General features: G+C 35.4%; 1 protein-coding gene and 1 long non-coding RNA gene across 2 annotated transcripts in view; one reads left to right on the forward strand and one right to left on the reverse strand.

Moving 5' to 3' along the window:
- Nucleotides 1-15093, forward strand: part of LOC120161346 — a 22706-nt gene extending 7613 nt beyond the window's left edge. The window contains exon 3 of the long non-coding RNA XR_005519476.1: nucleotides 15021-15093. This is a non-coding gene — a long non-coding RNA (uncharacterized LOC120161346). The remainder of the gene's footprint in view (nucleotides 1-15020) is intronic.
- On the reverse strand, nucleotides 15075-16641 carry LOC120161341 (60S ribosomal protein L32-1-like). Its single transcript, XM_039171617.1, has 3 exons — nucleotides 16523-16641; nucleotides 15315-15496; nucleotides 15075-15229 (listed from the first exon to the last, which is right to left on the reverse strand). Exons 1-3 carry the CDS (start codon nucleotides 16610-16612, stop codon nucleotides 15100-15102), a joined length of 402 nt encoding a protein of 133 aa, XP_039027548.1. The 5' UTR covers nucleotides 16613-16641; the 3' UTR covers nucleotides 15075-15099.
- Between the last annotated feature and the right edge of the window lie 1548 nt (nucleotides 16642-18189).

Genomic DNA, 18189 nt, shown 5'->3' on the forward strand with positions numbered 1-18189 from the left:
CCTCTATCCTATGAAAACCGAAACCCTTTTTTTTTGTTAACTCCCGATAACCAATTTTTTTTATTTTCCAGGGAGTATTCACATGGGTTGGAAATTGCTCTGCAGGGTTACTGGGCTTGAGTTGGGCCTTCAACTGGTATGCTTCAGGTCTGCTCCCACCTAGCCCCGGACAAATCGAGTATCTACAGTTGCCCCTCTTTGCTCATTATCATGTAATGAGAATAGAGCAAAGATCAAAAGATGATCGAATTTGTCCGGTCATGAGAACTTCAAACGATTAAACCATTCCACTATTACTTCGGGATAACTGAAACTTGAAAAATCTTCAAATGACGGGTCCGCTCCCTCTTGTTCAGGGATTACGGAACTCGAACAATCTTCTAAAAAAAAGGGTTTGCTCCCTATTACTTCAGGGAGTAGAACTCGAACAATCTTCTGGTGTGATTCTGCTTCACTATTCTTCCATGAAGGCTCAACTTCAAAGGTTAAACTGCCATCTGAACCTATCGTTTCCTGGGACTTTGAATCTGTTAATGACTTCTCGTGTGCATTTTCTTTTAATCAATTGATCAACTTTTTTGTACTCGAGAAGGCTTAAAATGGCCCGGAGGACTTATCATCTTGGTGTGAAAATATCCTACCCGAAGGTCTTATGGATGACCCGAAGGATTTCATCATCATGCTCAAAAGACTTACTGACGGATTTGCTTCACTGCTCTTCCGTGAAGGCTTAAAAATTACCCGAAGGATTTAATTATCATGCTCGAAAGACTTACTGATGGGTTTGCTTCACTACTCTTCGGTGAAGGCTTAAAAATTACCCAAAGGATTTAATTATCATGCTCGAAAGACTTACTGATGAATTTGCTTCACTACTCTTCCGTGAAGGCTTACCAGTTACCCGAAGGATTTAATCATCATGCTCGAAAGACTTACTGATGGCCCGAAGGACTTATAAATTGTGAAATTTTGAAAATCGCATTCTTTGTTTTCAAAAGTTTCATCTTCTCAAAACATCGTTTTTTCATTTTCAAATTCATGTGAAAACATCCTACCCGAAGGTTTTACAGATGGCCCGAAGGACTTATCATCTTGCTCTAAAGGCTTACAGATGACCCGAAGTATTTAAACATCAAGCTCGAAAGACTTACTGATAGCCCGACGGACTTATAAATTATGAAATTTTGAAAATCGCATTCTTCGTTTTCAAAAATTTCATCTTCTTAAAACATAATTTTCATTTTCAAATTCATGTAAAATCATCCTACCCGAAGGTTTTATGGATGGCCCGAAGGACTTATCATCTTGCTCTAAAGGCTTACAGATGGATTTGCTTCACTACTCTTCCGTGAAGGCTTAAGATGGTGCTTCACTACTCTTCGGTGAAGTTTTACAAATGGATTTGCTTCACTACTCTTCCGTGAAGGCTTGACTTTGCCCCAATCTCCTGTGTACAAGTCACTTTAATCGAGTGATTCCTCTCTTCATACACGAACATCCCTGTTTTTCTTCTATATCTGATGGTCATCACTTCAGAGTAATGTTTCTTCTGTGGATTAGACCTCTCTGTTCTTCAGGTTCTGCCACTCTAAACATGATTCCCTGCGTTGAAAGTTTGAATTCTCCCTTTCAATCGTCGAGATTTTAACATCCTGCATCTTCTCTTTTCACTGGAAAATCTGTCAAAATCATGTGTTTATGCATGAAACACTAATGCAATTAAATGTATTAGTGTAATACATTTTCTTTTATGCAAATGATGTTTTCTTGAATGCATAAATGTTGAATCAATCTTCACTTGGCTTCAGAATGGTAAGCTCGATCTTCTTCTACTTGATCATTCTTTCAAGGGTTTGCTTTAGACGCTCATGCAACAACTCATAGTTTCCAACTTGCATTTTTGACGAGTCCTCTGATCTTCTTCCATCTTCTTGTCGTCTCAGTCTTTTATCTTCATTTCAGAGAAAACATTTTCTTTCTCAACTTCTTGCTATGGTCAGAAATACGACTGTGTTGCCCCATTTTCGTCCTTGGCTCAATTATGCTTTCTGAATTGTTCTTTCAGGACCTACCTTTGATTGATGCTCGGTTGGTTTGCTTTACAAGGTAAGCTCTGCTCAAATTCATGGTCTGCCCCTGACATTTCAAGTTGTGAGACTCATTCTCAATATCTTCTTGGTCTAAATCTTGTCATCCCAACATGATCTGGGTTTCTGGTCATGCCCCCAAAGTGGGTACTCATGGATTTCTTTGTGCCCAACATATCCTAACTTGAATGTTCTCATTATGGTGTCACTTCACAGTGGTGTTGTCAAGTATCTTGAAGGCGTCTCTTCACATTGTCATAAACACTTAAAAAGTGGTCAATTCTTCTAACAAAATGTCTTGCATTTTATACAAGCTGTGATAAATGCCCCTTCTGAATAACGAGACCATCTTCTTCTTGGCGGGTTACTGACAACGTCATAAGGAAATATTATAAGTTTCATTCTTCATTCATTTTGTTCTCTTGGACCATCTACTTCAAGATCGTGGAATGCTTCATGTTCTGGCATTGCTTATTCCTTTTCTCCAATAGAGGAATAATAAGTCTCACAAGCTTCAAGGATCTTTCACACTTGAAATGTCATGTTTGAAAATGTTTTTCCCTTTTCTCTTATTATAGGGATCAAAGAATGAAAGAATTTTATAAAATATTACCCCTTACTTCAGGCTCACAATCAAATCAAATCATAAACATGAGTTCAAAAAATATCAAAAGAATCAATAACTATTTAATTTTTCAGAGTTATAACTCTTTGACAAGTGTCAAAATTGATGGGTTGGCTTCAGGTTGGCTTCCTATTTTTTAAGGTTTCGGCCAACAAACTTACATTTCTTTCTCGGTCCTTGTGAACATCACAACATGCCCCTCCTTCTGGCTTGGTATTTTTAATCGGATACGGACAAAATGGCGTAACTAGCATAATCAATTACTAGATTTTCTAGAAAACTTCTATTTCAGTTCTCTGCAATCTTCCATTTGTTCAAGCTTCATAGACTCCTCTAACGAAGGCAGTGCAGAAATATCGATCTAAAAATGAAATTTATGAGTGCTCGTGTGAAATTGACTATAACAGGTGTTCCTTAACTCCCTTAGTCCATCTTTACCGAAACTCCTTATTCATAAAATTTGCCATTGTCTGGCTAGCTGAATTCAGCTTTATTGTAATTTGCCTTTATCGGGCTAGCTGAAGGGTTCATCTCATCACAAAGTCTTTGACTTGACAATCACAGTGGAGCATACACCGAATTGCCAGGTACCCGATCAAGGTCATGGTTTGAATATAATCTATTCATAAAGCCAGGGCTTTCGAGTTTCCTCTATAACCAATTTCTTTAGCGGAATAGCTCAGCTTTATTGTATACATATAATATAATCATTTTTATCAGGCTAGCTGAATTATATCCATAAAGCCGGGGCGTTTAACCAATTGCTCTAGAGGGACAACTCAAGCTTTATTGTATACATATAATATTATAATCTGGGTATACGGATCCAATTTCCTAAGCTTGTCAAGAAGAACCTGTCATAGTCTAGGTGTTGTTGAAAGTCAGAAAATCTCATCGTTAGAGTTCAATTTCCAAGCAACTGACCTAAACTAGATTCACCTACCTGACTATTCCATCTGTAAAGATCATAATCATCCTTGAACATCATCAACAAAAGTGAAATCTAGTTGGTTTTGTAACATCATACACAAAAGATGCCCCATGTTGTCCGCTCGTATACATACCTGAATACCAAGCCTCTTGTTCGTATCCTTATGATAGAATAAGGCTATATCGGTCCCTGCAATAGAAGGGTATGGTGTTCGATTGTATCTTCTGGAGATAAGGTAAAGGTCTTTGTTTTATCAGGTTTCAACCTTGTCATCTTGTCAAAGATTTATAACTCTAATCATTTACAGAGTTTTCAATTCAGTTGATATTCAAAGAATTTCAAGTTGCAAATTCGATTCAATGCTCACCATCCTCAAAGTAACATGAATTTATTTAAACATCATTATAAAAAAAAACTGAGAAAGGATGAAAAACAAGTTCAAACATGATGTTGCAAATGAAATAAAGCTCCATAATGAATAAAATGATCTCTTCCTAATTAGGATGCCCCATTACCCATCTAATGTCGTGGTACTTAACTCAAACGGATGTTACATATTGTTCTTTGATGCCCTACTCAAGCTCGTCATCCACTGTTCCACCAATTCCTCTGTTAACGTCCCATTTGCCACAAGCATCTCTATCTCCTTTAACAGCGGCCTACAGTTTCCCGTAGAATGTCCCAATGCCCCCAAGTGGAAATCACAGACACTATCTTGATCATAGCTATGAGCAAAAGGGTCTGGTTGCACTTTCACTGGCCTCGGTGTGAGGTATTGACCTTCAATCAAATGGGGATATAGATCTGAGATAGGAGTTTGGAACACTTTCAAAGCATTTTTCGATCTTGGGACTTTTTTTGGATATCTCGAGTAACCGACTGCCCCTTTTCTTTTACGGCTTTGAGAGCTCTGGACGTAACATTCATTCACCTCATCAGTTTGTTCCTTTTGATCGGTTGGGTTTTTAGAAGTGTCTTTCAAGTTTCCTTTGCTGATTGCATCCTCAATTAACTCTCCAGCTGTCATAAGATCCTTGAAGTTATTCGTCGACTTTCCCAACATTAACTCAAAGAAAGGAGCTGGAAGAGAATCGTGAAACATATATGATATTTCTTCTTCTAATAAAGGAGGTTGAACTTGTGCTGCCACTCCTCTCCATCTTAGGGCATATTCTTTAAAGCTCTCAGTAGTTTTCATTCTTATCCTTTGAAGGTCATGACGTTTTGGGGCTAAGCCTTTAACATATTGATATTGCCCCATAAAAGCATCAGCTAAGTTAACCCATGTCTTGATCTGTTCTTTGTTCAAACGGTTATACCATACTATAGCCGGCCCAGCAAGACTATCATGGAAGTAATGAATCAACATATTGTCATTATTTAGGTACCCTTCCATCTTTCTACAAAACATCTTTAGATGAATTATGGGACAACTAGTGCCATCATATTTCTCAAAATTAGGCACCCTAAATTCATGTGGGATGACCAAATCAGGGACCAAACTAAGTTCTCTAGCTTCTAACTCCTTGTGAGGGGCATTAACAATCTTCATATCTTCAATGGCTTCATCCAACCACCTAAATTTGTCTTCAAATTGCTCAAAATTGACGAGGATCATCCCTAGGTCTGAGTTAGACGCTCCAGGGCAAATTATTACTCTTGATGTACCAGTCTGATGAGATTGATTTCCTTTATCCTCTATTTTCTCTTTACTAGCAGACTGTGGTACCAGTACCTGGATCATTTGATTCGATACGCCTTGCAAAGAACCCGATGGTTGATTCCCCGTATCTTGTTGTGACCCGACTAACTGCTCTTGCAACTTATCTTGTGATCCCTTATGAGATTTCTCCATTGTTTCCATTTGCTTATTCACGATGATGAAGAAGTAGTATGAATGAAAGATCTTGTTATTACTGTCACATAACCTTCCATAAATTATTTCTGTGTTTTTTATAATTAATGCATGTAAAATGCTTAAATAAATACATGTAATGCAAATGCAAATGCCAAATGCAAATACAAAAGGTGTCATTCCAGAGTGACCATCTTAAAACAACTTTCATTGAACACAAAGGTCTCGATACATCAAACAAACTTTACATATAATTGACAGCTTTCACTCCGACCTTTTCTATCTCCTTCAAAAGCCAATTTAATTTCCACTCATACTCGGGGGTCGAGTTGTCAATATGCTTCAATTCTCTTGCAAAGCCAGCTAAATCAACCCATTTTTGAGCCACATTGCTTGCTTGGGTCATAGTTTCTTTCATGACATTGTCTCTTTTCTCTATCTTGAGTGCCGATTCTCGGAGCTGTAACACTGCTGTTGAATCTTCCTTGTAAGAAAGTCATTGTGGTTATGAAGCTCTTGTATAAGATCACTGCAATCATCCACCATCTTCATCAACTTCTCGTTCTTGGCTCTAACGGCTTCAAGCTCAGCGTCATTCTCCCACTTGTGGCGTTGATATGAAATTTCCATATTGGCAATAGACTTATTCAACATCTGATTCTCGGTCTGATATCTTCCCAAATTATCAACAACTATATTGCGTCTTTTTTCTGCAATTTTTAAATTATGAGAAAACTTCTCAACTTGACCTTCGTGCATCTTGCAATTCTTTCCCAACTGTTCAACATCATTTTTAAGTTTAGTGACCCCTATTATCCACTCCTCTGGGACATTTCCTATACCAACAAATTTAAAAGTTTGACTGATCCTTCGAAAATCATCTCGCATGGCTTCCATCTCTCTGCTCAATTTATTATTTTCACTTCTTAAATGACGAATCAAAACTTCGTATTTTGGCAAACAATTTTCTTCATGGATGTTCTCACTGATACTCTTACCCTTGGTCGCTTTTGGTTCAAACTCAACAGGATAATTTGTTTTCAAACTGGGTTGTCTTTTCAATTCAAACTCCAATACTCCATGATCTAGAAGAAGTTGGACTCGACGTTTGAAGGTGGAACAATTCTCAATAGAATGTCCTTGAATCCCAGCATGATATTCACAACGAACGTGGACGTCATACCAACTTGGATATGGAGGTTGCAAAGGTTTCACATAATGTGGTGCCACTTCTCGGGCTTCTAACAGTTCATCATACAATTCCTTATATGATATTGGGATGGAATCACAACGAGATCCACCTCTCAACTTGGGTTGAATTGGAGTTTCCAGTTTTATTTCCCCTGATGTTGGGAATAGACTATCAAACACCAACGAGTTTGGACCGCATGGCTTCTTTTCGTCCTTCTGAACTTCTATAGTTGCCACTATTTCCTTGGCATTTCCAAACAACTTGTTGATACGAACAATGATTGTGCGTGATTTCTCATACTGACTAGAATCAACAGGTTCTAAAGTAGTTCCTTGCGTATCTGACACCTCGAGATTATTTTCACTGACTTCTTTCTTTTCTTTTGTAAAAGTCTCTCTTCCTTTGGACAAAACATCTATTCTATCCATCATCTTGGACATTTGCTCTTTTATCTCTCTTATCTTATTGTGCTCTTTGTCAGACATATGATCTTTATGTGCGTAACTCTCCACTATTTTCGAAGCTTTCTCAAGATGCCATTTCTTGACTGTGTTATAGTCTGTTTGATCACAAAACCCCTTGTCCGTCATGAAAACCTTTTACTATGATGACCACTCACAAATCAACACCTTTTCAATATGCCATGATCATGCAATGCGGACAAAGAGAAAAAACAACATAGAAACAAGTTAGTACAAATGAGATAATAAAATGATAACAAGCAACAATAGCAAAATAAATAAATTAATGCTAATAAGAATGCAAATGCACAAGGTGTTAATTCCAAAAGTGACCACCATAGAACAACCTTCATTTAGACAACAATAATTCAGTACACCGTGTAGTCAAAATATAAATGTGATTCTTCATTCCTTCATTTTCTTGAGTCGTACTCTTCATCGAATCTAACATTGCACCCAAAGTTGTATTCGTATTTTATCAACTTTGATGATACCAGATGTCCTTAAATTGAATCTTGAGGTCTCTATTTTTATTTTCAATACGAAGTGATCTTCATGTCTTTTTGAAGGGTATTCTCGTCCTTGGTATAATTGTATCTATCTCTTGAATCAACATCTTGGCCTTTGCCCCATTAAAGGAAGTCTTCAATTAGTTTGATTTCTTCATTCAACAGATATCATTCTTCATGATCAGTCGAACATCTTTGTATCTCCCGGTTTTGACTACATGGTTGAAAATTTTTTGTCTCAATATGTCTAGCCTTCTTATTAGTCAATCACTTGTGAATTAACACCTTGTGATGACATGAAGATGCGAATGCAATAAAATCAAAATAAAATAGAAATAGAACAAAAATGGGTTAGTACGCATAATATCAACAACAAAATAATAAGTACTATAAATATCAAATAAAACCTACCCTCATATATTGGCTACCCAATCATACTTTAGTTGATCCTACCCAACATGATATCTACCCCATACTTTGTCATTCACAAAAAATCCTAACCGCATGATTTCTAGTTCGTATGTATTTATTCGAAAAGTGAAAATAAATGACTCAAAAAGCTTTTCCTTGTGTACCCTCATCACGAGACTCTTAAGGTTCGGGTTAGGCTCGACCTAAATTCAGGCTCTATGTTCACTATATGCTGGGTTCGGTTCTAAAGTAATAGGTTCTCGAATTGTCCTTGTCGGTGCCCCCTTGGGCTGCCGAACCCTTAATCCTGGCCCATCACAGGCTTTAGGGGATCGAGTTCAATTTCGAGGGAACACACCTCCTTATGTCCGTGCGGAGGTGATTACCATCACGAGGACCATAAGGCGTGAGCTCCAGGAGCGATCCACTATCCCATGCGGAGGTGAAAACCACACGAGGGCATAGTCTCTCACTCCTACTTAAATAGGACGGAGCGGGGTTTTAGCTCATGTCATGATAATGCAACTGTGCAGTGTGTGAGGAAAAGCGAAAAAACAAACAATGAAAATACTCAAAATCAATTCCTAAAACAAACAATTATTCTGAAACCATTAGCAAACAGATTAGTACAACTATTTAATTGTCAATCGAATTAAATTAAAGAAATCAAAATACAAACAAAACTTATTAAAAACCAAACAATGGATCAAAAACCAAATTAAAACGAATTTGTAATTTTCAATTGGAAAGACAATTAATTAATCGACTATCGGCCTGACTCTCTAAAAAAAGTCCCCAGTGGAGTCGCCAAGCTGTCGAAACGATTTTTCTTGAAAGGTGAGATTTTGAAAACCACATTATTTCTAAATTATCTCATTTTAATTTAAAAAACAAATGCGATTTAAAAGACCTCTCGTTTCGAAAAATTTTGAATTTCCTTTACGATAAAAAAAAATACAGTTCAAAGAGTCGCCACCAATCCTTGATTAGGGTGTGATTGGGCACCCAAAAATGTTGTCATTTTAAATAAAAATTACTTTTAATTAAAACAACAAATTGAGGTCTGCGTTACCAAAAAATGAGTTCGGGAGTCGGTTACGCGTGGGGAAGGATTAGCACCCCCACAACGCCCTAAATCGGTACCTAGTCGATTAATTAATGTCTTTGCAATGAACTTTAGAAATTCAAACTTAATTTGACTTTTGATCCCATAAAACAAAGATGTAAATTTGAAAACATTCAAAAGCACTCAAATAAATTAAATTGAAATTACCAAGTCGTTTTAGAAAGATAAAGAATGTTCGATTATTTACAAATATCGAGACCAGATCTTAAAAGCTATAACAACCTTTTCTCGATAAATTTAAATAAACGAACATTTCCTTTTCTTTCGTTCCCAAATTTTAGGTGACAAATCAATTTTTTTGGTTTCACTTTCGGGATACACTTTTAATTTAAAATCGTCAAAACGGCTCTCTAATCAGTTAAGACAAGCCACTCAAGACAATTTTAAATTAAAAGGGTATTACCCTTAGTCTGATTATGTATTTATAAGTCGAGTTATGCGCATGAGGGCATCATACAAATTATGCAAAAAGGATGTCATGCAAAAATTAATTAAACAAATATTATGATTAAAAATATCATGCAAGTTGTGCAAAATGATGCATGCAGTTCGTAAATATACATATGCAAAATATATAAACCATATGCACAAAGATCCCAACAAGCATGTCTGTAGAAAGATGATATGTTGCTTTCATCAATGTAAATATGAAACTTTGCATGGCAAGCAAGGAAATCAGAACACAAAGTGTCAACTAATACTTTATTATCGCATACTAAGAATGACCGAAGAGAGAAAAAAATTAAGCTGTTACTTTTTAGTAACTAGCAATATATATATATATATATATAAGAGAGATAGTAAGAGAGAAATAGAACCAAGCCCAAACCAACTCAGTATGAGAGTCCTGACATGTTTCCATACCAAAAGAGTGACCCAAATGTTATGGTTTATGAACGAGATTCCACAATAGCAGACTCCATGATAGCTAGTTCCCATTTCCCAAGCATTGTTTCCTCCAAAGACTAGAATAGACGATGAAAAGCTGTACTTTTTAAACCTCATTATCCTGCCTCAGCTCTTACTTTCATTCTTGTTCACAAACCCGTCAGCTCCAGTGTATTTTTACTCGAGTAATACTCTTTGAAGAAATAACAGTTCAAAAGCCTAGACACAGTCACCTCCCTAGTCCCAATACATAGACTCTTTGACTGAAAGCTTAACAAAGCTATCCTAGTAACACTGACTCATTAAGGCTTATTAGATTCTCTAGAGTTGAACCCATATGCATAATGGGACTCAGAAAAACGCAAGGTGGGGAAGAAAAGAACACAGGATCAAAACAAAATGCGTTTATATAAGACAAATCATGCACATTTTTTAACAGTGAAAGAATATAGTAGAACATGTTTTCAAGCCAGTATTTTACAAGTTGATAAAGAGTGCTTGAAGTGTTTTACTGGACTAACAAAAACCCGGGAGGGATAAAGAATATAATGAACAGATTTCATAATTTCCCAGCCTTATGTGGTTACAAGCGTATACATCACACTGATCGTTGACATGCAAAATGTAAATCGATAAAACGATAAGGAAACATATCACCGAAACGCAATGTCATGTAGCAAATAAGACAAAACCCAACAAGTAAAACTCAAATCCATTTCTCTCCAGTAGCTAAAACATCGAAAAGAAAGAAGAATGTTCGTCGTAAAGAAATGAAATCGTAACAAACACAACTCATAAAAGTAGAGCGAAAGCTAATCGAAGCTAAAATAGATTAAGAAATATAAATGATGGACAGAGAAATAGATGAAAAAGAGTACTCGGGTTTCTCTTGAGAAGTAGAAGATTGGCTCTTAGACTCTGCCAGTTCCCCCCTCTCTTTGTGTGTTCTCCTCTTTTCCTTGTTTGTGATGCCTTGAAAAAATTCCCAATGCCAGTAATGCTTCCTTTTTTTCTTTTTTTCCCTTGAGAACTGCCCACTCTCCAATTTTAAATCCTCCTCTATCCTATGAAAACCGAAACCTTTTTTTTTGTTAACTCCCGATAACCAATTTTTTTTATTTTCCAGGGAGTATTCACATGGGTTGGAAATTGCTCTGCAGGGTTACTGGGCTTGAGTTGGGCCTTCAACTGGTATGCTTCGGGTCTGCTCCCACCTAGCCCCGGACAAATCGAGTATCTACAGACCTAATAGTCTATATGTTGGTTTTCTTATACTTCGTCGTATGTTTTTGAGTTGAGAGTCTGATTTTGAGTTTTCTGTTGGCTAAATATTTTTGACTGGTTATGTTAGCTAGTAGGTTCTATCCACGTTCACTGCACCAATATTGATGTACAACAGGTGAGATGCATAGTATATGATGGTTTAGAAGACGATAAAAGATGTGATTAAGTCAACGATTTATGGTTCATCCTTTCAATTTTGGATGAATGGCCACTGATGAGGAGATGGGTCTCGGCTTATATGAATGTTCTATCTTCATTTTACTCAGTTCTTTTCTATTCATACTTCCTTTCTCTTAGAATTTACATCTATTCTAAGATTAGTTCGTAGATCGAATCTAATCAGAATTTTTGTTTTAAAGTCTGATACATTATGTTTATTCCTTTCGCCGGTAATTTGATGGTGAGACTCTTATTTATTACCGGTACGTTTTTGGATTGTTCAATAATTAGCGGAGAAGCATAACAACACTTAAGAATAGAGATTTAAATTGTGGCTGCGGTCGTATTTTCGGTTTCGTTGCGTTTATCACAATTGCAGACATAGTAGACGTTATTATGATGATTGAGGATATCTCGATCATGTAATAAAGGTATTGGATGATAACTTTACCGTTATATAACGGATGCTATAGTAGTCGTGAACGGTGAACCACTATATAGTTAAGAGAGGGCTGCTCAGTGGCATAAACCAAGGACATTTGGAGGTATATTTTAGTTATTGGAGACAAAATTGTTAGTATTTTACTATAAAAATTTGACAAACACAAGCAAGCAAACCTTATACAATCAAACATTTTCCTTAACATATCCCATAGCCTGCATGCAATTATTCCACAAATCCGTCACCACCTTCGAAACCATCTCTGAAAACTCCTCAGCGATCTCCGGCAAGCCCGTCAACAACTCTTGAAGCGACGTCCGCGTCTTCTCAACGAGTTTCCCAAAAGCTGCCCCGGAAACAGAAGCCGAGGAAGTAACTGCATCGATCAAAAGATTAAAACCGGATGAGATAAGAGATCCCGTCAGCTCTACAATCAGGTCCAGGAAGTACTCGAAACACATCCTGATCGCTTAGGCTAATTGCTCCAATAATGCGCCATGGAGGGTCTCGCCGGGCACCTTGAAAGCATGGATCAATAACACGAGACAATATGCCGTGGTGCTGAAGATCAACAAAGTCACCCGGTTCGCTAACGTGCTGACTATGGAAAAAACGAGCTTCAGAAGGATCGCTAACATCTTAAAGGTAATTGTTATGAGAGCAAATAAGAAAAGAATCTGAGCGAATGAAATGAAGAAGATATGAAGCAGTTTTCTACAGGAGCTCCATTTTTTGCAGAAATTTCAAGGTGATGCGTTGGGATAAGTTTATAAACAGTTGAAACTTGCGAGATGATCTGTTCACGCGTAGTATTATATATATATATATATATATATATATATATATATATATATATGGAGTAGTTTGGCTTCACTTCATGGAAATTCGGATGAAAACTAAAATGAATAACTACATAATAATGATATGTTTTATGAAGACCCTAGAAAACATTTAAGTCAATTACACAGAAGAGTTGGTAAACCCTATTTTAATAAGAGGTGTGAACATTATCTTTAAACATATAATAATAATATGTTATATGAAGACCTTAGAAAACATTTAAGTTCCACTACTATAGATATCAGGGGTGTGAGCGTTCAATGTCGAGAGGTTGAGAGTTATCTTTAAACATATATTATATATCTTGTACTTACCCTAAATTAATAAAAAAATCTAAAAGTAATGGACAATTCATAATTATTCTATAAATATTCAAATTTTATATATAAATTAAATGTATAAAAAAAACCCTCCCATGTATCTAATAGGTCCACTCTCATTTTAATAAAGTTTTTTATTTTTAAATTACTTATTAGAGTATTTAAATTCAAATCATTCTGTTTTCAAGATAATTTGAACTCAAATCAATTAAATTTCAGGTCGAACCGATTAAAATTTGATTTATTTTCTTGATTATGTTAACAAAATATAATTGCATCATCATAGGTTAGAAAATTATGCTGATCAATGTATTATAAAAATGGCCTGTAAACTGAAACCCATATTCCAAGTCAACACTGGGAAGCAATATATAAATCAGAAGGACAACGTCAGATTTGTAGAGAAACATATTTTAGAAAATGAAGTATTGAGAGTGTGATTTTAAAACTGCAAGTTGCTTAAAAATAAAGAGATGATACAGGTTAATTGGTTGCTTCCTCTACTCCCAACACAAACACCAGAAATCTTTGATTTTTTTCTCCTTATTTTCTTGATTTTTAAACCAAATGGCAATCTGAGTATTGTTGTTTTTGTGGTATACAATGTAAATTTTCTTTACATCTTCATATTTTAGGTGAATTTTTATATTTCTTTGTTTTAGTGAACGGGTGATTATACATTTTTACTTTATTTAATTAAGCTATGATATTTACCTCCTTTCCTTGGCTTTCAAGTGTTGTGCAACATACAACTGGCTGTCTTATAATGTCACCTGTAAATCCCAAAGCACCTGTGTGTTTTCTTTTATATGAACAGGACAATTCTGTCCTGCATTGGCAATAGCAGTTAAGACAATGAAGAAGGGGGAAAAGGTACCTACAGTGAAGCCACAATGTGAGTTTTTCTCTTTGTTCACTTAGCATGAAGGTAAATGCGGTCGGTTCTTGTTCTGATGTTTGACCTTACTTTTTACTGTCATAAATATGTAATATGGTATTCAATTTTTTTTATCTAAAATAGTAGATATATACTTGATATTACAACCATATTTCCCATAAAATATTTTTAAGATGAAACATGGTATAAAACAAAATAATAATATAAACACATTACAACTATAGAAGAAGAAGTTATATTGTTTGATATTTAAGTTTGGGTCCTATATTTCCGGGAAATGATTAAATTTTTATAGAAGAAAAGGTGATTGGAAGGGAAAGAAGAAATGTTTGACGAAGAAAATGCTGAAGTGAGGATAATTTTACGGTACAACCTAATTATTTAAGGTTAAAAACGACGAAAATAAGTATGATTAAAAATATTATAAAAAAACATAATATTTTTGGCTAACGCAACTTAAAAGGTTACGTTCTTCCTAACATTTTCAATTGAACTTAAATGTTATATTTTTTACAACATTTTTAGTTGGCAACAAAATTATTATTTTTTATAACATTTTAGATTCACTAATTTAAAATGTTATGCTTTTTATAACATTTTTTATAGTCTATTTTCATCGTTTTTTAATCTTAAATTAGGTCGGTATATTTTAGACTTTCGGGCTGAAGCGAAAATGAGAGAAAGGAAACAATTGGAAGGCTCAAGTTGGGCTGCATAGAACTCAATGAAATGTTAATATTTGTATTTTATTCTTATAAGAAAAAAAAACTATTTCTTCGCTTTCTATATAGAAATAATATGCAATATAGGTTCTTTGTATATTTAATTTCATTACACTAGTATTTAGAGTTGAAATTAAATTTTATATTAATAATCATTCGATTGTGAATCTAGTTTTAAAAACCATGGTCAAAGAATAAAACCCTCAAAACATTAACCATACTTTAAATTAGAAAAGGGGTTTATATTCCACCATAACACTCAAGTAAAAGTAATCCTTGAAAACATTGGACCAAAAGTGCATCTTTCCTAAACAACAAAATATCATACGAAAGAGAGCAAAATTAATACTCACTCGTCCTCCTGGCTGCGCAACCTAGCCAATTTGTTGGTAACAACAACATCCAACTGAGCTGCTCGTTCGACGATTTCCTTCCTCTTCTTTGTTGAAACATCATGGGCTATCTCAGCACAGTATGTCCTGCGAATGTGGTAACAATCAGCAACAAGCTAGAAAACGCAAAATGAGAAAAGTGTTGAACATCATATATTATAGTGAATTATACCTGTTGTGCATCATCAGAAGCTCCAGCTCTTGGACATTGTGCACAACAAATTTCTTAAACCCGTTGGGAAGATAGTGGCGAGTCTTCTTGTCTGAGCCATAACCGATGTTAGGCATCAAAGTGCATCCCTTAAACTTCCTCCTAACACGGGAGTCAATACCCTTAGGCCTTCGCCAGTTTGTCTGCAAAAATGCAAACAACTTTTAACAATATTGGAGGGGGCAATTTGTGTGTGTTTTTACCCATATGAAGTCATCTACCCAAGATGCATCAAAATGCTGCCATAGGTATCTATCAAGACCACATGACATGTAATCAGAAGCATCTCATGGACATTTAAACATGACAGAGACTAAAAGCAAAGAGCCTAATCTCAACATAGCACTGAAACAAAAAGGACAATCAACCTTCGCTGTTACATCTCAAACACTAGAGCAGAAAAACAATTCGGAGATTCGATAGACATCCTGAGTCCTAATTGATCATAAAGTTGCATGTGCATTTATCCAAAAAGTCCACCCAGCATGAATCTAAAACTCGAAAGACAAAAAGATTTCTACACTTGTGTTGGCTTCACCTAGTTAAAAAGAAAATTTTATTGAGGCTACGCTCATGGGCTGCCAAAAAAATATATAACAAGATGGTAGGGATTGTTTTTATACAAATATTATTCCACATAAAACCAATAAAATAAGAACCTATTGATTCATCAATTGCCCTATGCACACCAAAAGGAGCCACACCTAATCTTCACGATCTTAATGGTGAACAGTGTTCATGCAGGACACAAACAGCAAGAAGCATACAATACTAGTTCTGCTAATATTCTCTCATTGAATTAGAAGTAAATTTAATGAATTCAAACCTATTCGGCAGACCAGTGGCCGTCTGATTATCCATCAACTTGAAAACTTTTAACAAAACAATTCGCTCAAGGCATTCAGAAAATAATACTAAGGACTAGCACCCCCTGTAGCAAGTTCTATTATGCAAGCAAAAAAGACTTCATGGAGGCATCACGAATTGATTATATTTGTTCTTTATAACCTCAATTCTCTAAATCATTTCAAGGGAAAAGTAAATCACGTTCTTCAGCTAGGGAGATCTACCGACTAAGAGTTCAAGATCACGGTAAAATGAACCCGGTAAAACCAATTACAGCTAAAAAAATAAGATAAGAAAGATGAGATATTCGGTTATGTTATAACCTTGACAGAGATCTTGCGGTCACTCTGAGGCCTCTTGAACTTCTTAACACGCTTCTTCACAATCTTCTTCGATAGCAAAGGGACAGCCATTTCTTCCTATTAACGAATGAATCAAACAAAAGCCAATGTGCAAAGGGAAGGCATTTGAATATTCATACGAGAAATGAAACTCCAATATAGGAAATTAAGTGATACTCGAATGAAAAAGCCTTACCCGGTGATGGAACCGCTGCTGGGGTTATGCGGCTGGTGGTGTAAACCCTAGAGCGAAGAAGCTGAGAGACTTGAGCGGAATTGTGTGTATACATGGGGAAGGGGAGCGATCTATTGTTTCAGTTATAGAATAATGCTTATTGTTCTCATTTCAAAGCCCAGCCCTTATATTCTATGAGCTTTAGGAAAGCCTACTTATATTAGCTTATAAATTAAGCCAGATAATGAGTTATTCGATATCAATTCAATTAAAGTTTAATTAACTTTTAAATTGAATAGACTCGACTCAAAAAAAATTATTTGGTATCTGACTTGAAAAGCTAGTGAACAACTCAAAAATATAGTTTATTAATTTTTAGATTTTTAACTTAAATTATTATTAATATTAAATTTTATATGTTTTTTAAATACAATATCAAGCTTTCATATACTTAAGGTTTAGATTTGAACTCAATTTTGAACTTCAATCGAGCTAAGCTTAAGAATATTTCGAGTTCAAGTTTTTTCGAGCTCGAGTTAAACTTCAATTTTTGATTTTGAGTTAAGTTTGAAAATTTTAAACTCGCGAACTTTCAAATCGAGTTTCAATTTTTTTATTTTGAGTCCGAATCAAGTTTGAAAATTTTAACCTCGTAATTTTTCGAGTCGAACTTAATTTTATATTTTTCAAATCAAATTCGGTTGAACACTACTCAAACTCATCTTGACTCATTTATAGCCATAAACCTATATTGCCATGGAGCAAGGCAAGCTTGTTATATAACTTTTTATTTATTATTCTCAATTTAATAATATAAAAAAAATATGCGTTTATTTTTTAAAATTGTTTTAACACTTAAATATATTATTTTAGACCAAGCCCAATGATGACCCCTATATAAAAAAAACTCCCTCTCTCAATAATACCGCTTTCGTTACTGTTCCAAACACCAAGTCATCCTTTAAATTGCCATTTGCCACACCTCTCAGGCCCCCCATTCCATGGCCGTGAAATTCATTCAGTTAGGTTGTTTACCTTTTAGTAAAATAATTTAGTTCAAAGGCTTCTGCCAAGGTGATGTTGTGATGTAGTTGGTTATCACGTCAGTCTAATATACTGAAGATCTCTGTCATTTTAATTTTTTTTTTGTTTCCTGGTCTGCTTATCCGAAAACATCGAAACATGCTGAGAATTCATGGAACCGAAACTTTTCATATTTCAGGAATTAAAATTGAAAAAGGGAAAGTAAACGTTAATGTTTTGGATATAATTGTTAGTGCATGACTTTCCTAAATATTAATGAAGTTAAAAGCTCTCTCTCTCGTTAACATAAACTCGTGCAGATAAACATTGTGTAATGGTGAGCATGCATTTGACTTTGATGCTTTGTTTGTATCATGGCTTTCGGAGTTGTTTACTTTTGTAATGCTGAATACATCTGCTGCATGATCACACTCCACATCGACTTCCCATG

Source organism: Hibiscus syriacus, unplaced genomic scaffold (assembly GCF_006381635.1).
Source record: "Hibiscus syriacus cultivar Baekdansim isolate YM2019G1 unplaced genomic scaffold, ASM638163v2 tig00111398_pilon, whole genome shotgun sequence".
NCBI lineage: Eukaryota > Viridiplantae > Streptophyta > Magnoliopsida > Malvales > Malvaceae > Hibiscus > Hibiscus syriacus.